General features: G+C 49.9%; 1 protein-coding gene across 11 annotated transcripts in view; it reads right to left on the bottom strand.

Annotated features, from left to right (window-relative positions):
- Positions 1 to 5,333: 5,333 nt before the first annotated feature.
- The window catches only part of Mcf2l2 (MCF.2 cell line derived transforming sequence-like 2), a 223,572-nt gene continuing 210,390 nt past the window's right edge, over positions 5,334 to 18,515 (bottom strand). For 10 of the 11 annotated variants that reach the window (XM_013513459.1, XM_013513464.1, XM_013513458.1 and 7 more), the window contains 4 exons: positions 17,059 to 17,153; positions 7,963 to 8,051; positions 7,538 to 7,650; positions 5,334 to 7,467 (listed from right to left, as the gene is read on the bottom strand). In XM_013513459.1, coding sequence (XP_013368913.1) covers positions 7,371 to 7,467; positions 7,538 to 7,650; positions 7,963 to 8,051; positions 17,059 to 17,153 — 394 coding nt within the window. In that variant the 3' untranslated portion in view covers positions 5,334 to 7,370. Of the gene's footprint in view, positions 7,468 to 7,537; positions 7,651 to 7,962; positions 8,052 to 15,806; positions 15,890 to 17,058; positions 17,154 to 18,515 lie in introns of those variants that run through there. The other variant, XM_013513466.1, reaches the window with a different exon arrangement.

The following is an 18,515-nucleotide window of genomic DNA, read 5'->3' as shown; positions in this document are numbered from 1 at the left end:
GTCGAGGGTTTCTCAAGGACATCAAAAAGGGGGGCAAAAAAGCCCATCACCAACTGTTACCCAGAAACCTGACAAAAAAGCACCGATGTTTGTAAAAAAAAAAAAAAAAAAAATCCAGTCTGATAGATGATCATACCCTCTGGCTATGATTTAGAGGAACTATGGACACTAAAAAAAATAAATAAATAAACAGATAAGCACTCTCAAAAGCTTCCACCTGGAGCAGACGACAACACTTTCATCGGTGTGACGGGCTCAGACTAGGCCTCACTGGGCTCCCTTCTTCAGCTGGGCACCGGGAGCTGGTAGTACCATCATCAGGGCAACCGGGAGTCTTGCCTCTCATCCCTACTGCCGGGCACAAACTTGCAGCCTGGGAGGACATGTCACAGAACATGAATTATCATATAAGCCAGTCCCCATACTGCTCCTGGGAAGAGACCTCCTCCTCAAGCTAGAAGTGACTGTCTCTTTTGTACCAAGCCAGTCAGCCTTCCTCTCGTTTAACCCTGCACTTTCCCCCTTGACTGTTCCCTGAGGGGAAGAGGATGCCTGCATCAGCCTGAGACAGATAACCGCAATCCGGAAGTTCTGGAAACTCTCTTCGCAGAGGGAGGAGCTAAGAACTTGCCTTGGTGTGTGGCCATCAACCACACTGCCTCACAACAACCTCCATTACTGTCAGGCGTCATGGGAAGCACAAACAGGCAGCTAAACACACATCAGCCTGGTAGATTGTTAATCACCTTTCCTGCCTGTAATGTAAAATCAGTTCAAGATCTCTGCACTGCCAGTGCCGCTGCGATTGCCCTCTGTATAAGTTAGTCTTCTGCCACCCACAGCCTGCTGCTACACCTGCCTGGACCTAAAGAATGCCTTCTTCTGCCTTTGATTGGCTCCTGCCAGCCAGCCCCTCCTTACCTTTAAATGAAAAGACCCCAGTTCTGGACTCAAAAGACAACTGACCTGGATTCAACCTCCTGGAGGTTCAAAAACTTATTTCTTTAAAAAAGCACTTCTGATTAATGATATCCAAACTGCCTGCTGGAAAGACACAAAAGCTCTGCTACAATATCTGGCAGAAACTGGCTACAAGAAAGAGACCCCACACGTTCCTTAGCGCTGCTGGCTTCTGTAGAATCTGATCCTTGAGTTTACAAAACCAGTGATGTTTCCTCAGACTGTCAGTTCCTGGCAGTGCCTGGAGGCCTACCTGTGCAAATACTTGGATCTAGTTGCTAAGGGCTTCCTCCTCCTTTTACCTCCATGCTCTAACAGCCATGGTTCTTCCGATTAGAAACCTGACAAGCACATCTTAGGCTGAGACCTAACTTTCCAGGTGCCACATGCTGTGCTGGACCTCACCCAGTACCATGACTGTCTGGCGCTGGCTGATGAAATGTTCTTGAGCCAAAATGGACCTCCTGACAGATACTGAGTACATCCTGTTTACGGATGGAAGTAGCTCTCTTAGGAATGAAGTGTGACAGGCCCAATATGTTGTGCTCACCTTGGACAAAACTATTTTGGCCAAAACTCTGCTGCGGGGATGATCTGCACAGCAAACTGCTTCCTGCTGCTATTTGGAAACCTGCCGCTAAACGATGCAAAATAATCCAATCCAGAGGCCTAAACTCTCTCTGGGGATTCAAGTGACTGAAGCATCAACCCCAGCCATCAGACCTGCCCCCACTTGAGTTCTGCAGGCTCAAGCTGCTGTGTTGGACCTGTATCCCTGTAGCTGGCTCAGGCTTCAGCGTCTGTGTCACTGGCCCTGATCTCCCATTTCCCACTCATAGTGAGAAGACAATAAAAGTTTGTAGGGTCTTCCTGTAAAAAATTGTTCCTAGATATGGCCTATCCTTGATCATTGGCAGTGACAACAGGCCTACACTGTAGCAGGAGTAATTTAAAAAGTATATTAAATAAAAACTACATATAGCATATAGACAACAAAGCTCTAGAAAAGTTAAAAAACAGCTTGTAACTCACACACATGTAACCAAGGTGCATATTAAATACCTCTATAAGTTTCAGAAATCCAGCCTTAGATCTGCTAGAGAATTTACCTGGACAGCTCCTCCGAGGTTCACCCTGAAGAGACAATGCACTCAGAGCCCTGCTGTGGTCACTCTGGATGCTGACCAGTCCACGCATGGCTGAAGCCTGAGGACATCATTCACAGAATTGCTCTACACCTGTTCCCCTTGTTTTTTGTCTTTTCAGGTTGCTTACCCCAGACCTTGCTTCCCTGCTCCCTGTTATATTTTTTTGCCTTAAACTCTATGGATGGCTGTCCCAAGAAAATCAGTCAATCAAGCAATCAATCAAACACTTGACCAAGATTTGATGACTGTCTGAGATTTGATGAGTGTCCAAGGCACACAAGACACTCTCCCAGATCAGATTAACTCCCTAACTACCTTGCCAGAGTAATGTTACAGAACAGGCAGGACTAAATTATGTCTCTTCCTAAAAACAATTTAGGTAAAAAACTGTGATAAGACAATCTTGGGGAACTTGCCTAGGGCCCATCCTAAGATCACTAACAACCCTAATGTTACTGCTTCTGGTTAGGGCTTGTCTCAGAAGATCACATGTAATATGCCCAGCAAAGATTTGCCAGAGAAACTAAAAGAGGGAGGAAATGTAACAAAAAATGACCTTCGTAGCCAGTATACTTCAGTTTCTTAGTTGCCCAGGTAGTAGCTCCTGTTCCAGTTACGGTTGCTCCTGTCTTTTAGAAACAGCTGGTCATTGTGATGCACATTGTATAAACCAATCCTCAACTGACAAGACATGCTGCCTCTGTACTTCCTTCTTGCTTATCCCATATAAGCCCTAGACCACCAAAGATCAGGGCCTGATATTTTGGGAGTGATCCTGATCAGTGCCCATCGATGTAAATAAATCTGCCTCCAAATCCCGGGTGTTGTTTTGGCGTTTCTGCTTGCTGTTGCACTCTGACATGTCACTTTGGTTTTTTTTTTTTCCTGGTACCGGGAATCGAACTCACAACCTCGTGCTTGCCAGGCAGGCCCTGTACTGCTGAGCTAAATCCCCAGCCCCTGACATGTCGCTTTGGAGGCCAAATGTTTAATCATGAGTTTTTAATCATCCCACAGTGTCCTACTCCCTTGCTAGGAAGAGATCACTAGGAAAATTGGGGGTAATTCTCAAATTCCAGCAAAGGTCAAAATGGACCCTGTTGGGACTATGCTGTGTCTCTCTGACCTAACAAGCCAAAAGGTAGATCCTGCTACATGCTCTAGTGGAATACCTGACTTAAGAAAACCCCTCTTTCTATGTCAGAAAAGGGAGGAATTGCTTTGGGTGTTTTGACCCAGAACACTGCTCAGTGGTGTACTTTTCAAAAAATTAGATGAAGTGGAAGGTGGAAGCCAGGTATGGTGGCGCACGCCTGTAATCCTAGCACTGAGGAGGCTGAGGCAGAAGGATCGTTCTGAGTTTGAGGCCAGCCTGGGCTACAAAGTGAGCCGAAGGCCAGCCTGGACTGCATAGCAAGACCCTGTCTCAAAAAAATAAAAAAAAAATCCCACATGGGGAATTGTCACTAGAATTTTCACAGGACTAAAAAGAAAGTTATTCCTGAGAACCTCTGGAAGACCCGAGGCTCCTCTTCAGAAAGCAAGGATCCAGTTATTTCTTCAGGTACAGATGAGTAGAGTCATTCATGATCCTAATTTGCCACAGCTTAAATGGGCACCTGTGTTGAGGCTCCTATTTTTAATTAGATCTATTACATGGGTAATTTGCTAAGGTTCTTTTTTTTTTTTCTGGTACCGGGGATCGAACTCACACCCTTGCGCTTGCCGGGCACGCGCTGTGCCACTGAGCTAAATCCCCAGCCCCGCTAAGGCTCTTAATAGTTCATCTAACCTCCCTCTTTGCCAAACCTTGTCCTCCACAAGAAGCACGGAAATCCCACCTGCTAAAGTTATTTTCTTTCTCCCATCGAACAGACAGCTCAATAGTCACTAACTCTTTTCTCATTGTCTTTTAACAGTTTTTCTCTTGGATATACCCAGTGAACCACAGTACACCAAGGTAGTTGGAGAGCACATAGTCCCCAGTAGGTAGGGGCTACAGCTCCTTCCAGCTTGAAGAAGCTGTAGAAGACAGAGACCTTTACTCCCTCAGCACCCCATGAAGAATTAAAGGGATTTGTGTCTCTTTGGGGAAATGAGACAGGAAGGTAGGTGTGGCTAAAACTGGCTGGGAAAGGAGGTGAGACAAATCCAAGGACACATGCGCAGAGGAGTTCGCGAAGCCCTGCATGAGGACTTCTCGCGAGACCTCGAGCAGGTTTGCAGTAGGACTGCCGGGACCTGACCTCAGCCTGAGGAGTGAGGGATACAACAATGACGCCCACACTGAGTCTTTGCCATGGTGTTCTGTCTTGCACGGTGGCCGCCCTCACGCTATAGGGTGCACTTCTTTTCCTGCTTTTACTTGGCCCAACTCTGTCTGCCGAGACTGTTTCTTTTCCTGCCTTTAATAAAACTTTGCTACTGTTTGCGCTTGCCTTGACCAATTCTCCGCTGAGGACAGAACCTAGAAACCACCCCTAGGAGACACCAGCCCCCCAAACCTGGTAACAGGGGCCCCAGGACAGGTTTCCAGGTTCTTGTGTGTGACAAAGGATTGGATGTGGCAGATAACAGTAAGGAAAAAGCAGCAAAGTTTAATGAAGTTTTATTAGGCAAAGGTACGCGCAGAGCGAGCCAGCTCATGCTGGCAGAAAGGCAAGTGGCACAAGTGCCGAATGGGTTGGATTGAAGAATCTAAAATGTTGTGCCAGGCTAGGGCACCTCCCGTGGGGTCTTTAAGAGCTGACTGACAACATGATGGAGAGGGTGCTGACTCATCTGCTGAGGACAGACAGCCCCGGTGACGGTGTCTCTCTGAACTTCTTGGCCCACTGCCACTGACCGCTTGTCCTCTGGCCCTGTGCCCGAGCATGAGCTGTCCCCTCAGCCCAGCGTCTCCTCCTCCTCCTCCTCCACTTGGAGAAAACTCAGCTCTGTAAGACCCAGGTTGCCGTCACCCCTCCCTGACTACATGGGGAAGTGGACAACAGTGTCTGTGTCTCCAGAGTATCCGCCACACGATGGTATCACGTCTGTCTCCTCCACTGCACTGAGAACTCATTCATGTTTCTCCCCTCTCCCCCGGCTCACCCCAGGCCAGAAGAGCTCTGCGGGAGGTGCCGAGGGAATGACTGCATCGTACATCCCATCCGTACAAAAATCTTTCTGTTCGAAAACAGAGTCATGTGGGTTGAAAAATAATGCACACGGAAGAGCCTATGGTACAGACTATAGATGTGGGAAGAACTTTATTTTGTTGTGCAAAGAGTCTTCACACTTCAAACACACATTATCAAGAAGACCGTGTTGTAGCAAGGGAGGTGGGAGAGGCTGGTCTGCAGCACAGGCTCGCTCTGGACGCGGGACAGATGTTCTGTGGCGCCTCCCCGGACACCTGTCCCTGAACTTCCGTCCCTTTTTGACCTCTGCCCTTCTGTTGTGAACCCAGCGGGACGGACTGTCTCTGTTTTCTTGCGTTCTAAAGCGGCTTCCTCGCATCACATGGGGAAGGAGGAGCGTCCTCTCAGGGGTCTGCTGGGCTTCGCAGCTCCAGGAACAACCAGGACTGAAGCCTGGGCCACAGCCAGGGGAAAGTGAGTCAAACCACCACTAAAAATTCCCAGGAGTAAATCAAAACTGACTCTGGACCTGGGCTGGGAGTGCTGGCGAGGGAGCCCAGAACTTCTCTGGCTCCTCCGTCTGCTCTGTGGAGGCCGGAGGGCGAGAAGGGACACAGGTGGCCCCGGGGCTCCTGCCAGGCTCCTCTGAAGGTGTCCACCCAGAAGGTCACGGTGGCTCCAGCTCTCCTGTCACCACCCTGTCGTGCTCCCCCCAGACCCTGGCCTCCTTGGAGCCCAGAACCCAGAGCCGGACCCCAGGCACGGCCATCACCGCCCCAGGTGTCGGAGTTTGGAGAATCCCGGCCTCTGCCCATTGTCACCTTGCCTCTGGAACGGTGGCTGCTTCCTGCAGTCAAAATCTCCACCACCCCCAGTCAGTCTCAGTTCTTGTCCTTGAGCTTTCCGACCGCCGACAGCTGGAGTACCAGTCTCCCTACTGAATTCTGTCTGTTAACATAAGTAACCTACCGTCTGTCTGTCTGTCTGTCTGTCCATCTCTCTCTCTCTCTCTCCATTAAACTGGTTGATATACTAGGTAATTCTAATTCTAAATAGCTTTGAAAATAAATCTGAATGAATTAGGTAAAAATAAAGAGGAGAATCTATTTCAATGGCAAAGACATAACTGAAAAGCCATAACTAAGTGACGGCGAGGAATGAAAAGAATGAACTGTTTCAGATGCTGAGCATAACAAATTCAGAAACAGAATGTCTGGGGGTGCTGGGGATTTAGCTCAGTGGCAAAAGCACCTGCCTGGCAAGTGCAAGGTCAGGAGTTCGATTCCCGGTACCAGAAAAAAAAAAAAAAAAAAAGAAACACAATGTCTGAAAGTGAAGCAACTCAAAATCTTTCAATGAGTTTCAGTGAAGTAGCTGTAAAAATAAGTAACTCAACAACTCCATTAACAAAAACTCAGACATTAATAATGATAAAGATACATCATTAAAAATAAGTCGTTATAAGCTAATTAATTTGACATCTGTGACTCTTCAAACAAAATAACTTTAAATGACTGAAAAATGAAAGCCAAACACTAACGAAAATAAAATATTTTTAAAAAGTAACTAAAGGTATAAAATGAGATAACTAGAAACTCCAATATAAGTGAAAATTAATGAAACTAAAACAAAAACTAACTGAAAATAACTAAAACAAATTTTAAAACTTACACAGCTATATGCCAACATCCCAAGCTGCCATGGCGAACACAGAGCAGATCTGCGTTCTCTCAGGGAGAGGAGCAGTCACACCCAGCTGCTCCTCCAAGCGGGTCCCAGCCCAGCGCAAGGGACTTTGGCAATGTTGAAGGCATTTTTTGATTGTCACAGTTTGGGGTGGGAACACGGCATGGCATGGTGTGTTACTGATATCTCGTGGGGGGTGCTGCCTGTCATCTGACATTGCAGGGTGCAGCCCCTTCAATGACATATCTGAGCCCTAAAGTCAGGAGCCCTAAGTCTTTGAGTATATACTGGGGGCTCCTTGGGACCTCTGCTAGGGGTGCACATCCACGGCCGAGCTGTGGGCTGCTTTCTTCTTGAGGAATGAGAGCATGATGGCGGTGCCCCTGCAGCCTCTCTCTCCCTAGGTGGATGGCGTGGAGGCCTGGCCAGCCTGGGGTGATGGTTGTGACAATGGTTAGTTCTCTGGAGAAGGGACGCTGGGACCCGCAGTCCTCGCTGGCACTGTGGGTGGCTGGATGCCTGCATGCTCCTCCTCCAGGCTGCTCAGTGCCCTGAAACGCCAAGAAAGTCAGTGAAGGCCAGGCTGACACACCGGCTGCTTCCCTCCTCATCCATGCTCACCTTTCGTCATCACGTTCTCTTCCCCCCTCGGTGCTTTCTCTCCCTGTCTCTAGGAGCACAGCTCCGGAGCGCCCCGTCTCACAGCTGTCATCCAACTGGAAAAGTCCTGAGAGCTGGGGGAAAGGAGGGGACACAGCTCAGAGCCGGCGGGGTGTGTGTGGGGTCCTGCATGGCCCAGGCCTCCTGGGTGATCCCAGCCCCAGCCCCCACCGGGGCCCCTCATCATGGCCAGAAGCCAGCACATGGCCAAGGTGACAGGGCCATAGGGACGTGCAGGGTGGTGATGGAGGTGCCACTCTGAAGGGCCGGGCCCTCAGCTTCCAAGTCCTTGTGGGGTCATGAAAGGAGGGCAGGCGATGGAGGAGTGGGGGCAGGGGCGGCTGTGGACCGGAACAAGCCGGGCAGGAGGCGGGGGAGAAGATTACGCTCAGTGCACTGCTGTCCCTTTCCAGGTCTTCTGCGCCGTCGCCGCCTTCCCGGGCTGCCACAGAAATGACCTCGGGGCTGTGGCCACCTGGGAGAGAAAGGGACGTGGTTGGGGTCCCTCAGCCACAGGCAGGGCGTCCAGTGCAGCGTGGACCCTGGGACACGTCCTGTCCCCTCTGGCTTCACGGGGCAGCACGAGGCTTCCCACATCCTCCCGTTTGCCTGGGCTCAGGGCACGCTGGGTTGGATGACTCCCCAAAGAGGTGTTTCCGGGGCCTTGCAGTGGCCAGGACAACTCAGGAGGTGACAGACCTCACAGGTCCCAGCCCCCCAGGGGACCAGGTGTGGGGGGGTTCGTAGATCTGCAGCCGGGGCGACAGCTCTGCTGACTCCTGTTCGCTGTAGGAGGTGCTGTGGCCGGAGGTCTGCAGTGTGACTGGGGTGACTGATGTGTGCGTGGGCTGCAGAGGCATGGGCAGAGGGAGCCGGCTCCGCGTGGACAGTCCCCGGGCTGCTGGAGCCCGGGCTGGGGACAAGGCTGGGGCTGTCCTGGCCTTGCCACCAAGCAGCTGTGTGGCCTCGGGAAGTCCCTCAGCCTCTCTGGGTATGTTTCCTTATCTGGCAAATGGGGATAATAAGATCTATTTTGCAGTGTTGGTGTGAGGGTTAGCTTAGGTGTCGATAAAGTAAAATGCCTGGAATGTAGTGACACTTGATATTATTGTCCACAGCGACTGCAGGAAGGAGCTGCGGGCACTTGAGGCGGCTGATCACAGCGCACATTGGGGCCAGGTGGATCTACCCGTGTCTCCGCCTCGTAAACACACGGGTCACTAATGGCTTTACAAAAAGGAACACAGGAGAAACACACACACCCGGAAAAACCCAACCCCACCCACGGGGACAAATATGTAATTGGATTACAGCAAAACATTTAATCCACAAGTGTGCGTTCTTGGCAAATGCCCGCGAGGAGGGGTCCTAGCTGAGGCGCGGCAGCGTGCTGGGCAGGTGTGCCCGAGTCCCGGGGCCGCTAGGAGCGCGATGACCGCGGCGTCGGTGGGGAAGGAGAGAAAGCGGGGCAGCGAGCCAGGAAAACGATGCAGGCACGGCCGGCAGATTTCCCCTTCCCGTAGCGGCGGTAACAAGCGTCCTCCGTAATTTACAGAATCCAGTTTTCGCACTGAATGTAAACATTCTAAGAATGCTAAGTTTTTACTTTGCTTAGATGAGTCGAATATCTTCAGAATACACTTTTTTGGTAAATGACTGATTTGGAAGTCACAATCGTGGCTTTTCCACTGCGGTCCAGTGGATGGCGCAAGGGGTCTGCGGTTGAATCTGCGTTAACTGGGCAGGCTATTTCATTTCCTTTCGAACTAGATTTTCCTCTATTCCTTATAACTCGTTCAGGACGGTCGCTGTCACACGCAGCGAAGTGCATCATTTTCTCTCAGAGAGTTGGGGTACAGAGCTGCCCTGAAGCGGTGCCTAGACTCCTGGGCTCTCCTCCCTTCCCTGGGAGGAGCAGTGGGTCACTAAGAGCAGTGTCTGCCTGCTGACGGGATCCAGGCACTGGCCCGGGGTTTCATCTCCTTTTGTCTCCATGAGAAGCCTACGCGGCGTGACCTCCATTTTGCAAAACAGGTGATAACAGAACTTGGTGATAACAGGTGATAACAGAACTTGCTCCCAAAGAGCGAAGTCACACATTCAAAGAGATGAAACTGGACCCGAGCCTGGATCCGTGAGACCTCGGAGTCCCAGCCCTTACCTGGGACGCAGCCGACCCAGCCCTCTCTGCGCACTGCCTGGGGTCACGTTCTGCCTGGTCATCCCGGCAGCCAGGACTCCCGCCACGAGCGTGCCGGCGAGTTCCGGGGCTCCCGGGCTGGAGTAGATTTTGTTTGGGGTTCCAGAGTGCGAGCTTGGATGTTGAGGCTGGGCTACACCCGACACTGTCTATTTCATTTGCAAAACTATCTTGTTTTTTCCTTTTTTTTTTGGTACCAGGAATCAAACTCAGGACCTTGTGCTTGCCAGGCAGGTGCTGTGGCCCTGAGCTGTATCCCCGGCCCGCAAAGCTGTCTTGGCTATGAGGAAGCAGAACATTCCTAAGTACAGTATTCAATTCACTGCATTCAGCTTCCACATATGCTCAGAACACAGAACGCTTCTTTCTTTTTTCCTCCTTCCAGTGAATTAATTTCTCTTTCTTTTTTTCTTTTTCTTTCTTTCTTTCTCTTTCTCTCTTTCTCTCTTTCTTTTTAAGAGTGGGAAACTTGGGGCCGGGGATATAGCTCAGTGGTAGAGTGCCGGCCTGGCAAGCACAAGGTCATGAGTTTGATTCCTGGTACCACACAAAAAATAAAATAAATAAATAAATAAGAAGAGTAGGAAACTTTACTGGGAGAGACAGCTTCTGAGGGACAGGAAGGGGCTCCAGTGGATTGCCCTAGTGAATTTTCTTTGTCAAAGTCCTTGCCAACTTCCAAGGTAGTCTGAATTTGCTGATTTATTTATTTATGTTTTTTGGAGACAGGGTCTTGCTGTATAGCCCAAGCTGGCTTTGAACTCACTATGAAGCCCTGGCAGGTTTTGAACTCACGGAGATCCTCGTGCCTCAGCCTCTCAAGTGCTGGGATAACAGGCCATGCCGGGCCCATGTTTGCTACTTTCAGCTGCCGTGAGCAGGGGTCAGAGAAACTTCACAACTGGGAAACCACCTCCTAGTTCAGCTTCAGCTGCCCTCAGATGTTACGGGCTGGAATGGGCCCAAAGGTAGATGATGGGGTGGACAACAAGTCATTGTGTCCTGTGGGGTTCAGTCTAAGTCACGCCCATTTCATCAGATTTATGGAAAATTGTCAATAAAGCTAAAATATAAAGCCACCAAACTTCAGCAGAGTGCCAGTGTTTTTTTTTTTTGTTTTCTTTTTCACTTGATCTTAGCCAAAAGGTGAGAAGCGATTGTTGTTGTCTTTTTGAGACAGGGTCTCCCTATGCAGTTCAGGCTGGCCTTGAACTCACTGTGTAGCCCCGGCTGGTTTCAAACTTGCAACGATCCTCCTGCCTCAGCCTCCCAAATGCTGGGATTACAGGTGTGTACCACCACGCCTGGCTAGTGTTTTTGTCTTTAAATCATGCATTTCCATAGACACAAAGTCTGAGAGAAGATGAGCAAAATGGTTTTATCTGGGTTCTGTCTGATTTGTATTTGCATTTGTACTTTTCTGTATTTCCTAAATTTTTAACAATCTTTTCTGGTTATTTTATATTGTCTAATCAGAAAAGGAAACGTAAAATAGTTAAAATCAGTTGGTCAGTCATTTAAAATAATCTGTACTCTGAGAAGGCTGTTTGCTAGAATTTATTTCCTTCATCAAATACAAACATGAATAAAATAATTTTGAGTAATAAAATAATCATATTGAAGGTAAATCACTTAGCAATGCTACAAAATGAGCAAAGCCTCAACCCCTATAGCCCACACTAGGTGCCTCACAGGTCACCTGCAAGACCCCAGGGGACCCGATGAGGCCGGAAGAGGGGCCTGGCTCTCCAGGCTTCTCAGCCAGGCTCTCGGTTTGCTGCCTCTGGAATGTGATGGTTATTCTCATTTTATGCATCCTTGACAAATTAGAGACAGAAGTGAATGTCGAATTCAAAAATTTTCACACGATCCAGGCTACTGAAATATTATTAGCTGAACTCTTTACTTTCACTGTCCACTGCTGGAGAGAGGCTGGCTATCGAGGCGCGGAGCTGTACTTGGGATTCCTCGGGGGAACCCCACCTTCCTCCTCCGGGCCGGGGCGTTAACAGCCCTGACACTTTGTCCTCATGCCAGCAGCTGGCCAGCAAAGAAAGCAGTTGCCATGCTAGCAGAAGGAATGCGTCCTGACCATGGTGAGGAGGGAGGCTGCTCCCGGGGCACAGGGCCGTGCGACCTCCCTCGCTGCTCCACGGCCCAAGGTGCTCCTGTCAGTGAATCAGCAAAAGATCCACGGCTTGATATACGTCTGGGATGCTACTGAGCAAGACAGCAGCAGAGGTGCCGGTGGGACCCTGCGTCGAGACGTGTAGAGTGGGTGGGAGGGCAATGCAGTCTTGGAAACCCAGGCCCGAGCCCGCAGGAGGTGGCAGACTTAAATGTCAATGAAGCAGGACTTACTGTGTCCGTAGTGGAACTGTTCCCCCTGGGAACCAAGACCTCTGGATCCAGTGAGGCTAATGTCGTAGGGAGGAGGGGGGAGGATGTCCCACGTGGGTCACCAGGAGCCATCAAAACAAGGTCACAGTTCACTGGGCATCTTGGCTCCCAGATTCACGTTTTGCCCCGTGGAGCATAGTGCCACCTTGTGGCCATGATTCAAGGCGCGCACTGTGTCATGAAAGACAGCACCCACCCTGCAGTGCCGTGTCTGCACCGCTGCCCTGCCCTGCCTCACCTGCAAGCTGCTGTTCTACTGCCCCATCGGGTGGCGGTGTCTGAACGGGGCGGGAGGATCAGCGGGCCCTGTGGTTGTGCGTCCACAGCCTCTTTTGCCACAGAGAAAGTCTCTTGATCAAAGCAAGTGTGTGATCGATCACACACTGCACCCTTTTGCCCAGGTGATAAGATCAACTTTTTCCTCGGGGGAGAGGAAGACACTCAGCGCTCTGAACGGGTCTCCGCTGGCAGCTTGGACTCCAGCCGTGGTCGTAGCTTGATCAGTCTTTTTGTTTTCAAGGAAAAGCAGACTGCCACCTGCAGCGCGTCCACTGGATGTCCGGTCTTAGAAGCTCCTCTCCCCGTGCTCCTCTGCAAATGCACCTTGAGGGCGTGTTTGGAGGCCCCAGCACGGGAGTTCAGCTGCTCCTGGGCCCTTAATTGAAGACTGTCCCCCTTAGTGGAGCAGGCCACCAGCTCTGAACACAAAGCTTCGGGAAGGATGACTGGGGCGTGGTGAGGGAGGAAGGAGATACCCACCCAGCCAGCCACATCAGCCAGAGCAGCCCTGGCGAGCCAAAGGGCGGCAGGTGTGGCCGCCAGGTCACGACCTAGTGCCCCTTGAGGACAGAGCGCCCGCTGCTGGGCCCACGCGGAGCTCCAGTTCTGCTGCCAAGGCTTCTCCATTGATGAGCCCATGGCGTAGGCGCTGGGGTGCCCAGGAGGAGGCCTGTCAAGTTGTCCAGTCGGCTTGGTCACCTGGTACTTCTGCCATGGGCCTTCCTCGTTGGGCATTAAAACGCAATTCCGTGCTCTTTACTTTTTTTTTGTTTTGTTTTGTTTTTGTTTTTTCTCCGGTACTGGGAACTGAACTCACGACCTTGCGCTTGCCAGGCAGGCGCTTTTGCCGCTGAGCTAAATCCCCAGCCCCCATGCTCTTTACTTTTGGAGCACATACCTGTAAGGCCCAGGTGCCTCATCCCTGCTTGGGTCCTGCTGTCATTTGACCCCAGTCATTATTCTGGAAGGGGCCAGGAAGGATCAGGAGGAAGCAGAAGGTGATCACGCACCTACCTGCCTCACCTGCAGCTGGCCCTCGGAGCCCCGAGTGACCACGCGGCAGCCTTGCTGCAGGAGAGGATTCAGCCCTTGTTCAAGTGCCCCCCCCACTCTTCAGCTGCCTGGCTCTGCGGGCGGAGACGGGCGGGATGTGGACGAGGAGACTCTCATTCGCACACCGTGCTGTATATTGGTGACTAACCCGAGCCTGCCCCTGTCTCGTTAGTGACTCGGGGGGCGAGCCACAGCCTCCCAATTCCACCATCCTCAGAGGTGACACTTCCGCCTCTCAGATGCTAGACACAGCGCAGCCTCAGGTGCATCTCTGTCCAGCAGGTCTGAGCTCGGGTCACTGAGGTGCAGGTCTGGGCCTCAGAGCTCCCGCAGCAGGCGGGACCAGGACTCCCAACACTCATGTAACACCAGCCTTTCGGGCGGCAAGTGAGCTGGCACCAGAGTCCCGCTGTTTCTAGGTCTGCTCCCGGGACTGCTGTGGGGCAGGCTCCCTGGAAGCAGAGTACGATGAACTCTGAAAGGCAGCTTGGACAGACAACAAGGCGGGAAGAAGCAGGCACGTGTGTGTGTGTGTGTGTGTGTGAGTGACAGCCTACTAAAGAGGAACTGGCCAGGATGTCAGCTTTTGTTGCTGTCAGATTATGAACGTGGTTTACTTAAAGTTTTGGGCAGGCTTGATTGTTCTTGGAGCAGTTTTAGGTTCACAGCAAAAGTGGGAGAAAGGTTCAGAGATTTTCCTGTTACCTCTGGCCCTACACATCCACAGCACCCCTCTGCTGCTAACTTCCTCCCCCAGTAAGGTGAGATGCTTGTTATACCTGATAACCCTACCCTGAGACATCATATGCACCCAACATCATCGTTTATCTTGGGTTCACTCCTGGGGGTGCACATTCTGTGTGTTTGAACAAATTCATGACATGTGTCTACCACTGTAGTATCATAGAAAGTATTTCCACTGCCCTGAATTTCTTCTGTGCCGTCTATTCAACCCTCCTGCCCCATGAAGCCCTGAAACTACTGATCCTTCTACTACCCACATATTGTGCCTTCCCCAGAACGTCACCAAGCTGGGTGTCCGACGGATTGTAACCTTTTCAGATTGGCTTTTGCGCTGAATAATACATAAAGTTTGTCCATATCTCTTCTTGATTTGAGAGGGCTTTTTTTTTTTTGGTCTTTTTGATACAGGGTCTCACTATACAGTTCAGGCTGGTCTTGAGCTCACTTTGTAGCCCAGGTTGGTCTTGAATTTGCAGTGATCCTCCTGCCTCAGCCTCCCGAATGCTGGGATTATAGAGAGGTGCCATCACACCTGGCTTATAAATATTTCTTTGAGTTAAACATCTCAAAAACATGACATATATTATAACTTGTCAAAGATTGATAGGCTCAGGTTTTTAATAGAGCTGATAATCAGAAAATCACCTGTTAAATGAACGCCGTAATAGGTTGAAAACAGAAGCCTCAACACCCGGTCTGCTGGGCCAGTTGAAAGAAGAGTTTAATACCAGGAATCTTCCTTCAGTTTGAATTTTTCAAAACAGAGGAAGCTGACCTGTGACCTGATGCAATCACCACAGCAGATCTGAGATAGTATTAGGAATAAAACTAATTGTTTAGCAGATACAACTCTGATTTTCTTTTCTCAAAAGTGGTTTTCACAAGCCAACCCAAAATCTCCACAGGAAAGCAAACATAAAAACCTCATCCCTCCCAGAGACCTGGTCTCTGCCCGTACAGCAGTGATGGTGAACCTTTTAGGACTTTCAATAATAATAAGCAGGGCTGAGAATATAGCTCAGTGGCAAAGTGCCTGCTCAGCCAGCGCAAGGTCCTGAGTTCAATTCCTGGTACCAAAAAGAAAAAAAATCGTAATGATAATGATAATAAACAGCTGGCTGTGGCACAAGTGCCATACGTCTGCCACTACTACCATAGAGAAATAGGCCTTTGGAAAAGACGATTTAGGGATCATGTTACAGAAGCCCTTAGCCGTCAGGATTTTTCATAAGCCTTACTTTTCCCAGTCTGTACTAAAAAGAAAATAGGCAGTCTTTCATGTTCTAAATATAAAACAGTTTAACACTTATACCCACACCCCCTAACTGGCAATCACTGCCTCCTTAAATGATAATTGCTATTCATATTTGTTGACCAAGGTGGAACATCTAATTTCTTAGTTATATGATCTTCTTCCTGTTTGTTTGTTTGTTTTTTGTCTTTTTGAGACAGGGTCTTGCTATGCAGTTCAGGCTGGCCTTGAGCTCACTTTGTAGCCCAGGCTGGTCTTGAATTTGCAATGATCCTCCTGCCTCAGCCTCCCAAGTGCTGGGATTACAGGTGTGTGCCACCACGCCCAGCTTCTTTTTCCTGTTTAATTTGCCATTCATGCTCTTAGCAACCAAAGGTCTAGAAGTCTGAAGAAGAAATGTGACACTAGTTAGTTTGGCCTGGGGTGGGTAGGTATAAGAAGCGGGCTGTGTGTGTGCGTGTGTGTGTGTGTGTGTGTGTGTGTGTTTCAAGGGCTTTTTGTACTATGTAGGTGATGAAGGAATGCATTTTGCAATACAACTCTTTTCACAGGACTTTGCCAAATAAATTCTGCCTGGAGATATACTTCATGCTCTGCCAAACCAATTCGAATGGTCTGCTATGAACTGAGTGTTTATGCCCCTCCGCCTCACTCCTGTGTTTCAGCTCCCCCCTCCCCATGTGGTGTCATTGGTGGATAAAACCTCCCGGAAGTAATAAGGTTAGAGGAGGCCAGATTAGATGGCCCGATGGAGTTGGTGCTCTGAGCTCACAGTGACAAGACAGCCCCGCCCCAGCACCCAGCATTGGAAAAATAAATTTTTGTTATTTAGGCCACTTAGTCTATGATATTTTGTTTATGGTAACCTGAGCTGACTAGGACACAGTCCAAAGGCCAGAACTTCAAATACTAAATTCCCAAGGCTTTTATTATGGGCAACGGCCAAAACATAAAGTAGAGGATTTTCTTGGGGGGGGGAGGGGATTATCTTTAGTTGAACTAGTTAAAAAAATGATGACAAAAATAGCATATTTAAAACCTCATGAAAATAAAATCCACTGTGATGTTCTTAAAGTATGAAAGTGACCCTATATCTGCTTTTCTTTTTAATTCCCCGCCCAGTTCGGCCAGTAGGAAATCAATGTGCAAAAGGGTTAGAGCTGAAATCTCATGATCAAGTCTCTGCACCGAGATTTCTCTACCTTTCTGTGGAAAGTCTGGGGAGGAGGTAAAAATTCACAAACCCTGGGTAGAGTGAGAGGTGAAGGGCCAGGGTCACGAGTCCAAAACACAACCTTCTAGCCACGCTCTCCTCCCTCTGACCTTCTAGCCATGCTCTCTTCCCTCTAACCGTTGTTCTCAACAGGACAGCTCTTCCAAGAAGAAAGTTACTTCTCAGTGTGAGAATCTGGACTTAATCAGAGCCACACATTTCCAGGTGAAATGGACTCTATACTGCATGGAGGGTTAAACATGTCCAGTTTTCCCCTCTTATTACGAAAGGAGGGCCGGCACTCTGGAGATGTTCTCTGACCATTCTCCTTTAGGACCTACCTTTAATCCCATGTGTGCTGGACCCTGGGTCTTCCTTGCTGGTAGCTCTTTCCATACTCGCAGTCCAGGGAGCACATTCCTCTCCGCTGCCTGCGCTTTAGAGAGATACACGCCAGCACTGAGCGGTTGCAAAGGACGGCGCCGGCTCGCTCCCTCCCTCCCTCCCGCCCTCCCTCTGCCAGCACGGGTAGTGCTCTCATGGCAGGTCACCTCTGGTCTGAAGTCTCAAGGGTCAGCTTCTCTTGTCATCTTGGCCTGTGGTCTAAGACCTGTCCCACCTTTGTGGCTCAGAGTCAGTAAGGAAGTGTCCAAGGGACACCATGTATGTGTGAGAAGTTAATAGGTAACCGACTACAAATCTCAGAGGGGAGGAATGAACACAAGGAGCTCCCCTTTGTCTTCTCAGAATCCATTTTACGGACTCAAGGCACCTTCTTCCTTTCTCTCTCTTTCTTTCTCTCTCTTTTTTTTTTTTTTCTGGTACCGGGAATCGAACTCCCGACCTTGCGCTTGCCAGGCAGGCGTTGTGCTGCTGAGCTAAATCCCCAGCCCGTTTCTTTCTTCCTTTCGAGACAGTGTCTCACTATGTAGCCCAGGCTGGCCTTGAATTTGTGCTGATCTTCTTGCCTCAGCCTCCGGGGTGCTGGGATTACAGGTGTGCCCGGTCACTGAATCACCGCCTTTGACCTCATCTAACTGCACTAAGATGTTTGGATTTGATTTGTTCATGGAGTAAAGGTCCGAGATGAGTAGGTGCGCTGAACTGCACCTTACCACCCTCTGACTTAGCTTGCAGAGTAGTTTGCTAATCTCATTTGGTTATTCAATGAGTTCTTTCATTTCTTAATTCTCTAGACATTTACCGAGCACCTGCACAAAGCTCCAGCTCCTTCTATCTGAGGCCCAAGGAAAGCTAAAACCAGGAAGACAACCTCCAGGAACCCATGGTCTGTGGGGGACAGGCTTAAGCACAGAAAACAGAGCACAGCCTGTGACACACTGCTGTGGGCTACTCCACAGCATAAGGGTAACAGGGTGTGGAGAGGTGGGAGGGGGAGTCATCCATCTGGGCTAGGGCCAGGTGAGCCTCGCAAATCTAAGTGGCTCTTGGGCCCAAACTGGATCAGAGCCTACAGGGTGATTCAACAAACAGGTATTAGGTGCCTTGGACAGGGTGAGGGAGGACAGAGAGTGGCAGAAACGCCCAGGGCCAGAAGCACCATTGAGGGCTGAGTGGTGAAAGATATGTGAGCGCAGTTTGCTCCTACACAAAGGGACAGGGGCCACCAAGAGAGTTCTGAGCGGAGAGAGGGAAGAGGAGGGGGCTGACACCAGGAGTGTGTTTGTCTGCTCCGTAGAGGGGAGGGCAGCGCAGCCCTGTGCGAGAGGAGTGGAACCGGAGGTGGTTACATGAAAGCTAAAAGAAAAAACCCACAAATCGGGAAAAAATTTTAGCT

The sequence above is a fragment of the Chinchilla lanigera genome, unplaced genomic scaffold (genome assembly GCF_000276665.1).
Source record: "Chinchilla lanigera isolate Chin_1 unplaced genomic scaffold, ChiLan1.0 scaffold00019, whole genome shotgun sequence".
NCBI classification, from domain to species: domain Eukaryota; kingdom Metazoa; phylum Chordata; class Mammalia; order Rodentia; family Chinchillidae; genus Chinchilla; species Chinchilla lanigera.
This window is presented reverse-complemented; position numbering and strand designations above follow the sequence as displayed.